Source organism: Peromyscus eremicus, chromosome 8a (assembly GCF_949786415.1).
Source record: "Peromyscus eremicus chromosome 8a, PerEre_H2_v1, whole genome shotgun sequence".
Classification (NCBI taxonomy): Eukaryota; Metazoa; Chordata; class Mammalia; order Rodentia; family Cricetidae; genus Peromyscus; species Peromyscus eremicus.
The window spans coordinates 57422366-57436026 of record NC_081423.1 but is presented as its reverse complement, the minus strand read 5'-3'; the positions used below and the strand labels follow the sequence as shown (position 1 = coordinate 57436026).

At 51.9% G+C, this 13661-nt stretch overlaps 1 protein-coding gene across 1 annotated transcript in view; it reads left to right on the top strand.

Annotated features, from left to right (window-relative positions):
- The window catches only part of Rap1gap2 (RAP1 GTPase activating protein 2), a 138988-nt gene that overhangs the window by 114576 nt on the left and 10751 nt on the right, over nt 1–13661 (top strand). The window contains exons 13-17 of the mRNA XM_059270669.1: nt 193–264; nt 760–846; nt 2360–2494; nt 10727–10864; nt 12385–12503. Of these exons, the coding sequence (XP_059126652.1) occupies nt 193–264; nt 760–846; nt 2360–2494; nt 10727–10864; nt 12385–12503 (551 nt within the window). The remainder of the gene's footprint in view (nt 1–192; nt 265–759; nt 847–2359; nt 2495–10726; nt 10865–12384; nt 12504–13661) is intronic.

Sequence of the window (13661 nt, the reverse complement as noted above, 5' to 3'; positions counted from 1 at the left end):
TAGAAAGGCAGAGGGAAGGGTGTAGGCTTCTATCCCATCCAGTCCACTAGAGGAGCATCATTTGGGGTTTGTGGGTGATGCTCACACAGACATTCTACCTGTGTTCTGGGAGGGAGAGGAGGGGTGAGCTGGTCTGCTATAAGGAGTGGGACTCCTCTTCTGTCTTAGCCCATGCCAGACTGTTTCATTCAGGTATCAGTCACTGCAAGGGAAGATGTGCCTGCCTTTGGCCCCCCTCTGCCAAGCCCACCTGTTTTCCAGAAGGTAAAAACCTCTTCTTCCATTCTCGTCCCACTCAAGACCCCAGATCTCCCCACCTGAGTGTCAGCGATTGGAATGGGATTGCATGTAGACTGGAGGCATTGTCAGGGGGGGTCCTGTTAGAGCTCTAGGGATATCTCCTTCCTGGGTACCTGCCCTTGGGGCCAGTCCGGCCCTTGTTGGGAGTTTCATGATAGGGTTGTCTTTCTGTTAGTGGAAGGACTTTCATACTGTGCTCCAGGCCAGGCACCAGTGGCAAGAATTGCCTACAGTAGCGAAGGTGCCATACGGAGGGTGGGAGCCAGCACCAGGGAAGCTGGCTTCCATGCTGGTATATTAGCAGGTGGGGCTGGCCTTGGCTGGATAAGACCGGATATGAGAAGGGCTCTTTCGGGGGCTGACCCCATACTCCCTGTTCTGCCTTTCTGTTACTGTGGTTGGAAGCATTTTGTCTGCAGCGGAGGCTGGGAGAATTCGGAGCCCTCTTATCTGTTTCAGGGTGCAGAATTCCGGGAGTTCCTGCTCACCAAGCTCACCAACGCGGAGAATGCTTGTTGCAAGTCGGATAAGTTCGCCAAGCTGGAGGTGAGAGGCCAGACTGAAAGTCTCTTCTGGGCTTGCTCTTAGCTTCTTTCAGGGGTCTCACCATGGCGCTTGTTCAATTAGGGGAGCCTTTTGCTCCCTCCTAAGCCCTCCGCTCTGTGTTGCTTTGGGAACTCTTTTTTTTTTTTTTTTTTTTTCCCTTCTTGGTGGGAACTCATCTAGATTCTCGGTCTCACCAGCCAGTCACTAGTTGTTTACTGAACATGTATTATGCTCGGGTCTTGTTCTGTTGTCAGGGATAAGCAAGACGTTACTTCTGCGGCCGTGGAGTGCACAGGCCTGGACTGAAGAGAAACTCTGGTTTATAATGCAGTGTACTGTATTACGCTCTGGGCTATGATGGAGCCAGTGGGCAGTGATTGCTTCTGCTAGGGAAGGTGGAGGGTGTGCTCAGGGAAGGCTTCCTGGAGGAGGTTGCTTTGGAACTGCTGAATCTTGATGTCTGATGACGCTTTCACGTGAAGAGAGTCTGGGAAGGCATTCCAGACGCGGAGAACAGTCAAGGGCCAAACAGAATCAGACTTTCTGGGGTGGGAGGTGTGGCCTGACGGCAGCCTCATGTGGCTGGAGGATGGGACTCCGCTGCAGATGGTGGTTGAGTTAGATGGAGAAAGGCTGGGGCTTACAGGTGGGGTGGGTGCTTTGAAGTTCTTAAGCAGTATTTGATTCGCATGTTGGAGGCATCATTAGCCAGTGGGTGTTAGAGGCGGAGAAAGGGTTGAAAGGGAGCTAGGGCAGGAAACTGGCCAGTTAGAAATGATTAACGGCTAAGAGACTCATCAGAGGGAACATTTCACAGGAGGTACTGGGTAATACTGCGGGTAGGTTTGCCCAGCCAGAGGCCTGCCAGCCTCAGGGGCCCCAGGATAGCCATGAATGTGTTCCAAGACAAAAATCATAGACTAGCAAGTATAAAACATCATGAATTTCCCCCTGGTAACCTGACTGTGCAGTTCTTATAGAGGACAGCGTCGCGTCACAATGTCAGAAGGTTGGACATTCCTCTAAAGTCAGGGATGGGAAGACACTCCTAGAAATAAGGATGGGAAGAGTGGAATTCTAGGGCGACTCAGGCTTTCAGCTTAGGCTCTGTGGTGACAACTGGGAGAGGAGCTTAGGACTGTGGCCTGGAGAAAGGGCTTGTCCATTCTGTGTGTATGGAGCCCCCTGGAGGCTGCATGCATATCCCCGGCTGATACCTGGCTGATAGAGAGCCATGGGCAGAGAGGCTGGGGATATAGATCTTGGTCTGAGATCTGGGCTGGGCGTCCCCAGGGCAAGCCTTGGAAGAGGTGGTATGGCCAGGGAGAGTGAGAGCAGGGGCTGGCCCGGAACGTTTGTGCTAACTGCTGTGTTAGTGAGCATGAAGTTCAGTCTCCTCTAAGACCCCACCATGGCCAGGTGACAGAATAGCAGCCCTCAGACCAGGCATCTGGAACCCAGAAGGAAGTACACAGGTTGGTGTCTGGACTCTGTGTATACCTTTCCTTTCTAGGACCGGACCCGGGCTGCTCTCCTGGACAACCTTCATGATGAACTCCACACACACACTCAGGTCATGCTCGGCCTAGGCCCTGAGGAGGACAAGTTTGAGAATGGGGGTCATGGAGGATTCTTGGAGTCTTTTAAGGTATGGACACAGGCTAACTTGGGGTTACTGCAGCAGAGGGCAAAGAAAGCCAGCCGCTAAGTTAGTGGGAATATGGCCTCAGAGCCCAAGGGCCAGTTAGAGGTGACAGGATGGGGTGGGACTTTGCAAAGGGCTGGGGCATTGTGTATATGAGGTTGGGGCAGCTGGCAATGACTCCAGTGACCTCCATGATCTCTGCCTTGGCCTGGACCATTGTCAGCCCGGGAATCCTCTAAGCAGGCACGTGAGTGGGCAGAGGAGAGACCACACGAACTAAGAAACTCGCTGTTTCCCCCTGTCTCCCTCTGTGGTCGGGGAGCCCAGGGAAGAATGGTGGGATGAGGTCACAGCCTTAGGGGTCTTTAGTAGCTGGCTGGGGTGCTACATGAGTCTTCCTTGCTGGCAAAGTCCTGGGACCTGGCTGGGGGTGGGTGGAGCCACAGGCAAGTCTCTCTAGCATTGAAAAGGGAAGAGTTTTATCCCAGAGGAGCTCCCTATCCCCAGAAGTATGCAGATGGAGCCTGGATGGCCACAGAGCCAGTGAGGGGCAGAGAAGGTTTCTCTATCATGTCCTGGTTGAGTGCTTGCCGGTCCACACTTACGCTGGTGTCTCATTTGAACCCGATTGTAATGGTGTGCCTTTGGCTAGATAGTATTTCTCAGTCTCTCCTTTAACATGGGGTGGGGTGGTGGTGCTGGAGGGCAAGCTACAAGAGACTACAGGGTCTCAGGACCCTGCACCTCAGAGGTGTGGCTTTGTTCCCACCTAGACTTTCTCAAGGTTCTGTCAGGTTTCCCTCCCATCAGAGAGAGATTCATAAACGGGACATTTTGAGGCCGCTATTAGGATCGGGATCGGGGTTACATGTATTTAAAAATCCCAGCTATAGTGTAGTAGACAAGGTCTTTAAAGTCCCTAAGCCACAGTTTTCTTGCTAAGGACCCAGAGATAATAAATCAGACCTCTGTCGCTGTGTTGTGAGAGTTCATTGGAATAATGCCCGGAAATTGCAGATTGCCTATGACATAGTAAATACCCTTAGCTGTTGTAACAGGGCACACATTAACCGTGCTGTATAGGTTACATATAATCTTAAACCTCCCAACTGTCTCTAGTGCTCTGTGGGGGAAGGCTGGTATTATGGATATAATAATTCTGACATAAGAATTCACACTCAGTTTTAGTAATTGTGAATATTGTTTCACATGTGAGGAAACAAAGACACAGAGACTAAATAATTTGTCCCAGGTCACCTCGGAGGCAGAGTTGAATTCAGATCTCCTAAATTCTTACCAGCTACACGATACTCCCTCCCAGTTTCTGACCAGGAAGATTCCACCCCAGCTGGTCAGGCCCAGGCAGGTCTGGGTCAGCTGTGCACTGCCCGGCTGGACAGCTGAGAGCAGGGCAAGCTCTGCTGGCCTTAGCCAGCTACTGAGACTCCTCCCGGGGGTGGGAGGAGCCAAGCTGCTTGTCCAGGAGATTCCTGGGGCTTCTGGTTTAGTCTTGATAGAAGTGGCGGTGAAAGGGGAGAAATCTGGGCAATTTAGATGCAAGAGGAGCTGGGTGTGGAGGTGCCTGCCTGTGTCCCCAGCATTTGGGAAGCCAAGGCAGGAGCATGATGAGTTCGAGGATGGGTCGGGCTACATAGTGAGACTCTGATTTTGAGAAAAGTGAAAATAAAGGGTAGAGGAGAGAAGGAGCAGAGATGGAAGAGGGAGCCATGGTAGATAGATAGCCTCACCAAGAGGAGGGTGAATGTGAGATTAGGTAATAGGGAACAGGCTTGGGTCTAGAGGAGGTAGAGGAGGCAGAGGAGCAACTGCTTAGAGGCCTTCTGAGGCTCTGGGAGGGGGGCCCTGCCCCACCCACCTCACGTCACACCTCTCAAAGTGTTCTACCTCCCACAGGAAATTAATTTATGTAGAATGACCCGAGCTGAGCTGTGCTTGATGAGCTAGCATGGTGCTGTGTTTTGCAGACATTTTATGAAGCATTCGTTGCTTTTTACTCGTTTCCTTTTTTACTTTAGAGCTAGTTTTCCCCCCTTCGGCTTTCAAATATTTATGTGACATTGTATGTAGGCGGTGGACATTCTGCCCATGGGGTTCAATGGATGAGGTGGCCCAGCAGCTAAATACAGGTGACAGATCTAAACGATAGTGCCTCAAGGCCATTCCCCCAGTCTCTTGCATCTGTTAGGAGTAGTAGCAGTTGGTGTGTTTCACTTCAGGGTGTCTGAGGTATCCCTAGAGAGGCTTTCAAGAGAGGGCATACTGCAAGACTCTACTGTGACTGGCCTGCGAGCCAGTATTCCAGAGACGACTTCTTAATTCTGTGGTTGAGGACAGACATGTTTTTTTTTTTTTTTTTCCATTCATAGTTCACATCTGCCTTTGAGGTTGTGAGAGGGTGGAAGTAAAAGGGGTCATCAGGGTCAGGCACACAGGGTGGACCCTTGGACCGAGTGTTTCCCTTGCTCTGGAAGGAGACCCTGGCTTATTCTGTTGACCTCTTCAGTGTTGATCCAGGTCTCCCACGTGGAGAGACCTGGCAAGGGGGCAGGCATGGCCCTGGCCCAGTTCAAGAGTCCATCTCTAGTTTTTTTTTTCCTTACGGGGGCCTTAGGCAGGCTTGTGGTGTCAGAATTATTGACATTTCTTTTGGGATTAATCGTGGACCTCTGTGAGATCTCTCTAGAATGAAGGGTTGTCTGCAATGATGCCTGAAAGAAAATGCCTGGGTTGGAAGTTCTCTCACAGGCAGATGCGAACTGAGGATGCTCGGGACTAAGCGTCACTCCACCACCTGTCCCCTTCAGACTGGTCTTCTCCAGAGGGTCACAGCCCAGAAGCAGACCCACTGTGACTGTAGGCTGAGCGTGCCACGTGGGGTGGTTCTTCACGCCTCACTTCAGTTCTTCTGGCTGTGAGTGGAAGAGACACATACTAGTTGCTTTATGGATCCCTAGCCCTGCTTGTAAACCAGGCTGCTTGGAGGAGTCTCAGGACCTGCTAGGTCTACTGACATTTGGAAGTTTTCATTTTCATATAAATGACGATCTGAAAAACCTACACCTTTCTAGTGAAAAAGTCTCGTCTTTTGCAGTGATGACTTGGATGAAAGATGTTTCCATGGCTCAAGCGGGTGGCTGTGGCCATGCTCTTGGAAACTTGTGGAGTTTTGTTTTTCTGATAAAAGAGCTGTGTATCACTCCCATTTTGGAAGGTACTTATCCCTAGACTGCTGGTCTGTAATGAAGTAAAAAGAAAAAGTGACAGTTGATTTGTCTGTGTGATAAGCATATAGCACATACAGACCATGGTTTGAGAAAACACTTGACTGGCCCAACCCTCCATTGACCTCACATAATGTGGAAGCAGGAATAGAAGACAACGGGACAGGGTTGGGACCACAAGGAACAGGGAGGCAGCAGGCTAGCTTCTCTGACCCTTTGAGGAACTGGTGTAGGTGGTGCATTGGTCTCACCTGACCCTTGGTGGCAGGAGAGGCCACAGACATCTCTGGCAAAGTCTTAGGGGGTCCTGTAGCCACAGGCAAGGGCAGCCTGAGTCACATCAGTGATGGTGGAGGGAGCACAGACCCCAGCCTTTGACATCTCTGTCACCCCCTTTTCCCCTGGGAGGGAGAGTCATGGTACCAGGATGGTTGCATGCCTTTGGTGGTACAGTCATACACACACATTTGCGCGCGCACACACACACACACACACACACACACACACACACACACACGGGGAGGGGGATAGGAGAGGACAGGGGAACACTCAGGCCTTGGGCTTGGCTCTGCTCAGCTCATGGCTTGGAGCCATAGACTATGAGTGAGCTGCTAGCATGTCCCTGCTGGAGGAACAGAAGACCCTGACTGAAGACGTCTCAGCATGCGGGAGATCAGTGTCTTTGTCTCAGAAGCCCCTGCCTCGGTTCCTTACTGGGCTTTGGGTGGGCATGACCTACCTGGTGCTCATCTCGTTAATTTTTGTCCCGATGTTGAGTTGTTAAATGGGAACAACTCACAAACCCTTTTGTAAGGGGGCCATGGGGCTGGTGGCTAGGAAGCGGCTTGTTCTGTGATGCCAGCTGGGGCTGAGATGATGGCACACACGGGTGGTGGGAAAGCAGTGCATTTCATCGTCCTCACGGGAGAGCTTGCTGGAAGGCAGCGGTGAGGTGTGCCGAGGGCTGGGAGGCCACAGGGAGCGAGGGAGATTGGTGGAGCCAGAGTGATGGGCCAGGAGGACAGTCATGTGAAATGATAGGAAAGGCCAGCCCAAGACGGCAAGGTTTAGAAATTTAGGTGAGAGACCAGTTATGTCCACACAAGAACTTTCCATGGCTCAGGCCACCCACTCCGAGAATGAGCGGCCGGTCCCTGGAGGACGCAAGCCGGGGTCAGGTGAGCTTTGCCAGACAGGGCTGAGCAAGCGTGAGTCCCGCTAGTCCCAAGGCCTCCTGCACAAAGGCTTCCGTGATGTCCCCTTCCCTGCCTTTCTCGTCCCACTGCCGCCCCCTCCCCTCTGCCCCTCTCTATCTCCCCCTTTTGTCTGCTCCCTGGCCCTTCTGTTCAGTTGCTCATTGTACTGTGAAATTCTTTAGATGTCACCAGACAGGTCCATTCAAGGCAAGCATGGTTTGGGGTCTCAGCGATGACTGTCACTTGTCTTTCACACTAAAAGCCGGGCAGGAGAGCTCACCGGAGTGGGCAGGTGTCATCCCAGGTGTTGGCTGCACACGGTCTCATTTCATCCTTGTGACAGCTCCTCCGGCAGGGCCTGGGAGAACCAGGACTCCACCTTTCCTGCAAGAGTGAGCGGGAGAGCAGGTGACTGACAACCCGCCCAGCCCTGGAATTCCGTCAGCTTATTGGCTCCTCAGATTCTCTTTGTTGACTCTGACAGTGGCACATGGGCATCGTCCCTGAGATCGGCCTTTGAACTTTTTTCTGAGAGTGGGCCGCCTAAACCTCCTGCTTTCCAGCCCTCTTTAGTTAATCAGTGAATTCCTCCATCTCCTCCCTCTCTCCTTCTCCCACCTCTCTCTCCCGCTTCCCGTCTCTTTCCCTCTTCCTCTTCCCCTCTCCTCCCCTCCCCCCTCCTCCCTCTCCTCCTCCTCTCCTTCCCCCCATTTTTGGAGACAGGGCCTTACTATGTAGCCTAGGCTGGCCTCGACTTCTCAAGCCCCCCAAGTTGTGTGGATTACAGGCATGCACTACCATACCCAGCTTTTGTATTTTCAATCTTAGGGCCTGGTATACTAGATTTGGATCCCAGCTCTATCTCTTACTGATGTGTGACAGTTATTTATTACTTGAGAGACTTTTCTATTCTCTCTATACCTCAGTGTCTTTGTCTCAGAGGCCCCTGCCTTGGTTCCTTACTGGGTTTTGGGTGGGCATGACCTACTTGGATTCGGTAATATTGTGTATGGAGGCTCCTTAGAGCAGATACACTGCACATGGCTTACTATTCATACTTGGATCCTTTCTGAGAAAGAGACAATGAGGACCAGATCGGGACTCAAATGAAGAATGTGAAATGTTGGTGACCCTAGCAGTGATGGGACAGGGAACGAGCATATAAAGATGCTGGCATTTATGAAATATTAATGTCATTTAAGGAGCCTTTTCCCCCCATCTAAGGACATATCAGATATTTTCAGGTTCCAAAGAGTACATGGCTGGCTCTATGACGTTTGGGCGGTAGAATGAATCAAACATGCTGGCTCTTGCAACCATGTCCCAGGAACACTGTTGCTAGGCAACTCTTTTGTGGTCCAGAGAGGGGAGAGGTGATATTCCTCATGGGGCATCTTTGATTCAGACAATAGAGGCTACAAGATGTTGATTTGAGGTCGACAGTCCCACACCTCATTGTTGGTGGCTTGTCTTGAGGGCGGTTCCATATACCAGCAGCCTTTCTGAATCTCTGTCCCTTGTCAGAGGGAATGGCATTCAGGATGAGGCCCTTTGCCAATCCCAAGTCTCAAAGGTGTCCCTGGGGTCCTGAAGAGCAGTATTTGTGCCAACTTGGAACTCTTCCTGGATGTCTCAAGGGAAGGACGAGGGCTTTGCTTTTCCTGTGGAGATGTCTGTTAGTGGGCACATGGGGTGTGCACATGCCTGAGTCCAGAAAGAAGGGGGTGGGCTGCAACTTAGTCCGTATGTTTCCTGATGCTAGGGTGACAAGCTCACACCCTGGTGAAGAAAATCCACTAATTACTGGAGCAGGAAGTCCAGGTGACTGGCTCAGTTGGTCAGAGAACCCACCTTCTTTCCCTCCCTCCCCTGTGTGGTCCGGGGCTCTCCAGCTTTGTCGTCAGGTTTGGCCTCCCAAATGGCTCTTTCAGGTGCGTTTCCCCCAAAGCCACCAGCAGACATCCCTCCCATTTCTCTAGCAAGGGATGAGTTAAACGAGTGCTTTAAACTGAGCGTGGGTACTTTGCATCCCGGGAAGAAGGAGGAGACACTGGAACGGATGTTGGTCCTGCCGATTAGAGTTTGGTGCCTGTACTTGAGCCGCTAATAGTACAGGTGTCTAGGAGCCTTTGTTCTTTGGGCCCCAGAACAACTGATTGACACATAGAGACCATCATCACAGACACTGGAGCTTGCATTATAGCCTACTCTTAAGAGTGTTCTTTGGGCACTCTTTGGACTCAATTCCCCTTTAGCCTCAACACCACATTTCTAGCACTTTGCATGATGCTGAATGTACAGAAAACACATTGTGCTTAATAGTAACAACACCATAAGCTGTATTTGTAATGCACTGGGCTCTCTCTTAAGAGCTTTATATGTTCTTATTGCTACTCCCTGTGTAGACAGGTCCTATCTCATTCCACGTAACGCTCAGAGAAGCTAAGCAACCTGCAGGGTCCCCAGCTAGCAGGCGGTGCAGCAGAGAGCCCAGGTATTACTCCTGGTAACAGCAGCTAAGGCTTTGTGCTTTTGATCACTGGCTTGTGTTGTCTGTTGTGTGCCATCTTGTTGAGAAACTGGATGGATGATCAGAGGGCAATGATGCAAGGACTTGGGGTCACTGGAGGAAACCTCTGCAGTACACCTCTGCTTTAAAAGCCTCTGTAGCAACTGAGAGTGTTCTCCTTAGGGGAGCCAGGATCCTGCAGCACTTCTGTTGGTTGGAAGTCCTCCTGTAGATGGAGCTAAGTTCCAAGCATCATAAACACCCCTCTTTGACCCTGTGCAGAACAGCATTGCCCTCTAGAGAAGTCCAGGGAGGGATTATCACCCCAGGTCCAGCTCTTCCAGGGTCCCACTCAGTGTTCTTATAGCTTAGCTATTATCATTTTCTCATGTACCATGACAAACCCGACTGCCCTGGTTGTCATTGGCTGGACACTTAACAGCTTGCCGATACCCACCCCACCCCACCTTGCCCATCCTTTGCTGTTTGCTGCCCACAAGTGAACACAAGGCTCCAGAACCCCAGCAGCCCCTGCCTGTGACCAATCTGAGCACATATCTCTTTGAACAGCTATGCAGACCTTTAGTGTTGATTTGGAAAGTGTGTCTTCAGCTTCTGCAAGCCCAAGTGAGGGCAAGCTGTAGCTCCAATGCACGGATGCGCCGGAACTTGTTCCAGGGTTCTACATCAAGGGTGATTATAGACACACATACAAGGTGATAACGGTGGGAAGAGCAGTCCAGATACACTTAGGAGAAGCTTAGCTTTGTGAACCCAGGGACGATGTGCGGTTGATGATGTAGCTTGGTGGTAGAGCTCTTGCCCAGCATGAGAGAGCTCCTAGGTCCATTCCTCAATGCCACACCAGAAAATAAAAATCAAAATGAAAAGGAGTCAGTGTTCAGTCTGGCACTTGTGTTCAGTCCCCATCCTGTGTGGATTGTGTGACAGTCATTTTTACAGACAAGGAAGCTATAACCCAGAGATGTGGAGTTGCTAACTAGACAGTGTCATCGAGGTTTGCTGAGCTCCAGGCCTTGCTTCGCCTCCCATACAAGGAGGATACCTGGTTGGCCCACCTTGCACCGCTGAGCCCTCAGACCCTGCCTGGACAGAATTCAGAGGACTCTGGGAATACCAATTACTGAGGTGCGGGCTTTGTGACTGTTTGCCTGCTCATGCTAGTGTGTGCATGGCAGATGTACACGTGAGCCCAGGACAGAGCCATCTAGAGGGACCAGAGACCGAGCAGGACCCTCAGACCTTTGTCACACCCCATCTCTTGCAGAGAGCCATCCGTGTGCGCAGCCATTCCATGGAGACCATGGTGGGTGGTCAGAGGAAGCTGCATGGGGGCACCATTCCTGGCAGCCTCAGTGGCGGTATTGTCCACAACAGCATGGAGGTCACCAAGACCACCTTCTCAGTGAGTACTTTGGATCCTGGGCCAGCATGTGTGTGGCAGGGGAGGAGTAGGGAGGAAGGGTGTGTCTCACCCCAGGTTTGGGCTGGGCAACTTCAGCAGGGCAAGCTGGATGATGGGCTGGGGGACAGTGGAGCTGCTGAGGAGGTAACCCAGCCTCTGCTCGATGACAGTGGGGCCTGTGACACTTCCATGCCGGGTGCCCCTGGGGTTGGTTTGTACTGTGAATTGTGCTCTGCGTCTGTTTAAGAACTGAGCTTGGGGGCTCATGAGGGAGACCCTATTAGTGACAGCCGTGGCCACCCCAGCTTGCTCTGCACCAGGCACTGAGCTGGTGATTGACACACAAGACCCCACCTGATCCCCATCACGGTTGTTTGAATAGACACCGGGGTACTCTCCATTCCACACATTAGGGAAAGGAGGCCCAGAGAGGTTAGGTAACTTACTAAAAGTCACCCAGCTAAACTGAAGATCTGGGATTTGAAAGCAGGACTTCCTGATACAAAAATTTAGCCTCCTCCTACTGTGTGTTCATCTCTCAGGGAGAGACAGCCCCGTGGGTCTGTGAGCTTAGGCCTCTTGTCTCACACCAAGGGCGGGTGAAGGAACCCCATAGCCAGCCATTAATAAGGCAAGTGGCTTTTGACTTGTATGGACTGGAATTTTCTTTGAGAAAGTTTTTAAGTAGCAGCATAGAGCCATCGAGATGTTGACTTTTTATTATAAATGGCCTTGAGCAATGGCTTGATTTATCTAATGTTTTCCTATCTACTATCTTGTGTCTCTCAGAAGGTCCTATCAGCAGAGCAGGGTGATTTCCTGTGGATGAGGAAGCTGAGGCCCAAAGAGTTTGACCATTCTCCCGAAGAGACACAGCACACAAGTGGCATTGGGGGATTGGCACTGGCATTGGCAGGCTCCAGGCTTTTCTGCCTTCTGGCTCAGACTTTCACCCGTGTGCCTCTTTCCCACCCTGAGGCTGGGGGATTGTCAAGCAGAGACCTTGGCCAGCTCCCCACTGCCATCAGTGCCTGTGGACTCGGCTAAGAGGCTTTTATTTGGTCCTGTTACCACCACTCCTGCCTGGGTCCATTTATTCACAAGCAGTGATGGCGAGTCAGGACCTCTAGGTCCTTATTGTTAGCTGACCCTGACACATCCCTCCATTTTCTGGTCCTTGGCTTTCTCAATAGCAAGGTGAAAGGTGGCAGCTGGCCACTCCCAGGGCTCTCTGGATTTTTCAATCTGTGATTCCCTAAATCGTCCCCGCCAGCTCGGCATCTGGCCCCACTGTGGTGAGCCTGTGATCCTCCAAGAGTTCTAGGCTCTGTTGGATCATTACCTGCTGCCATGGGCTTGGCTTAAGAACAGGAAAGAGGCTGTGAGTGACTCAAGTGTTGGAGTCTCAGTTCCTTGCTGTTTTCTAGGGTCTCACCCGGCCAGGAGTCCTGTGCAGACCAGAGAAGGGGTGGGAAGGAAGGGGTGGGCACGCGTACTCACTGTGGCGGTTTTATCGGCAGCCTCCAGTGGCCGCGGCAACCGTGAGGAACCAGTCACGCAGCCCCATCAAGCGGCGGTCGGGCCTCTTCCCCCGCCTGCACTCGGGCTCTGAAGGCCAGGGGGACAGCCGGACACGATGGTAACTGTCAGGGCCTGGACTCCATCCCAGCTGTGGGGCCTGTCAGCTCTCTTCTTAATGGCTGTCAGGTGCCCAAGCATGGGGACAGGTTTTCCTAGTGTCAGGCTTCCCCTGAACCCTGGCTTCACTACCTACACATCCTGTCACTTGTGTTTAGCAGAGAGGCCCTGACTGGAGAGCTGGGCAGTGATGGGGAGAGTTGCTGATGTAAAGACATTGAACAGGTCTGTGTGACTGCTCAGAGAGGGTGTGCGGAGCCCCAGTGTTCACAGACGAGTAGAAGATCAAGGGCTGACAAAGACAGCTGGGAGGGAAGGGCGAGGCCGCACGGCACAGGGCGTGTGGGGTCTCTAAAGACAGGAGGGGAGGCTCTCCTGTGGTGTCTGTCACAGAGGCAAGTTCGTTGTGTGAGCCAACCTCGTGGGTTGATAGGAGTAACCACAAGTGCATGATGGGAGAGTGGCTCAGGGTGTAGTGTTGCTGGGCAAGTACGAGGACGTGGGTTTGGATCCCCAGCATCTGTATAAGAAGCTGGTGTGGTGACAGGAGGATCACTGGGGTTCTCAGGTCAGCTGGTGAGCTCCAGGTTCAGTGGGCGACTGTCTCAGAAAACGAGGTGGAATGTGATGGAGGACCAAACCCCATGTGGACTTCTGACCTCCATGTGGACTTCTGACCTCCATGGGCACAGGCAGTTGAAAGCACCTGCACACGCACACGTGCACACACACGTGCACACACACACACACACACACACACACACACACACACACAGAGTTTCTACACCTCTAGGGTGCCTGTGACTGTAAAGGTAAATAACAAGTGCTGACGAGGATGTGGGGGCGTTGGCACATTTGCACGTTGCTGGTGGGGATGTGAGATAGTGCGTCCGATTTGGAAAACAGTCTGGCAGCCCTCCAAGGGCTAAACATAGAGTTACCACAGGACCTAGCAACCCCACCCTTAGGTGTATGTATAGAGACCACGAGAACTGGAGACGGTTGTCCGTAACAACACAGGCACCTTGAGTAGGTGCAGCGTCATTCATGGGGCCTCAAAGAGGAAGCAAGTAAAGGGCCTGCCATCTGACGACTAGAGAAGGAAAATGAAATAAGTATACCCACAGAGTGTAATATTATTTTGTAATACACAACGGGT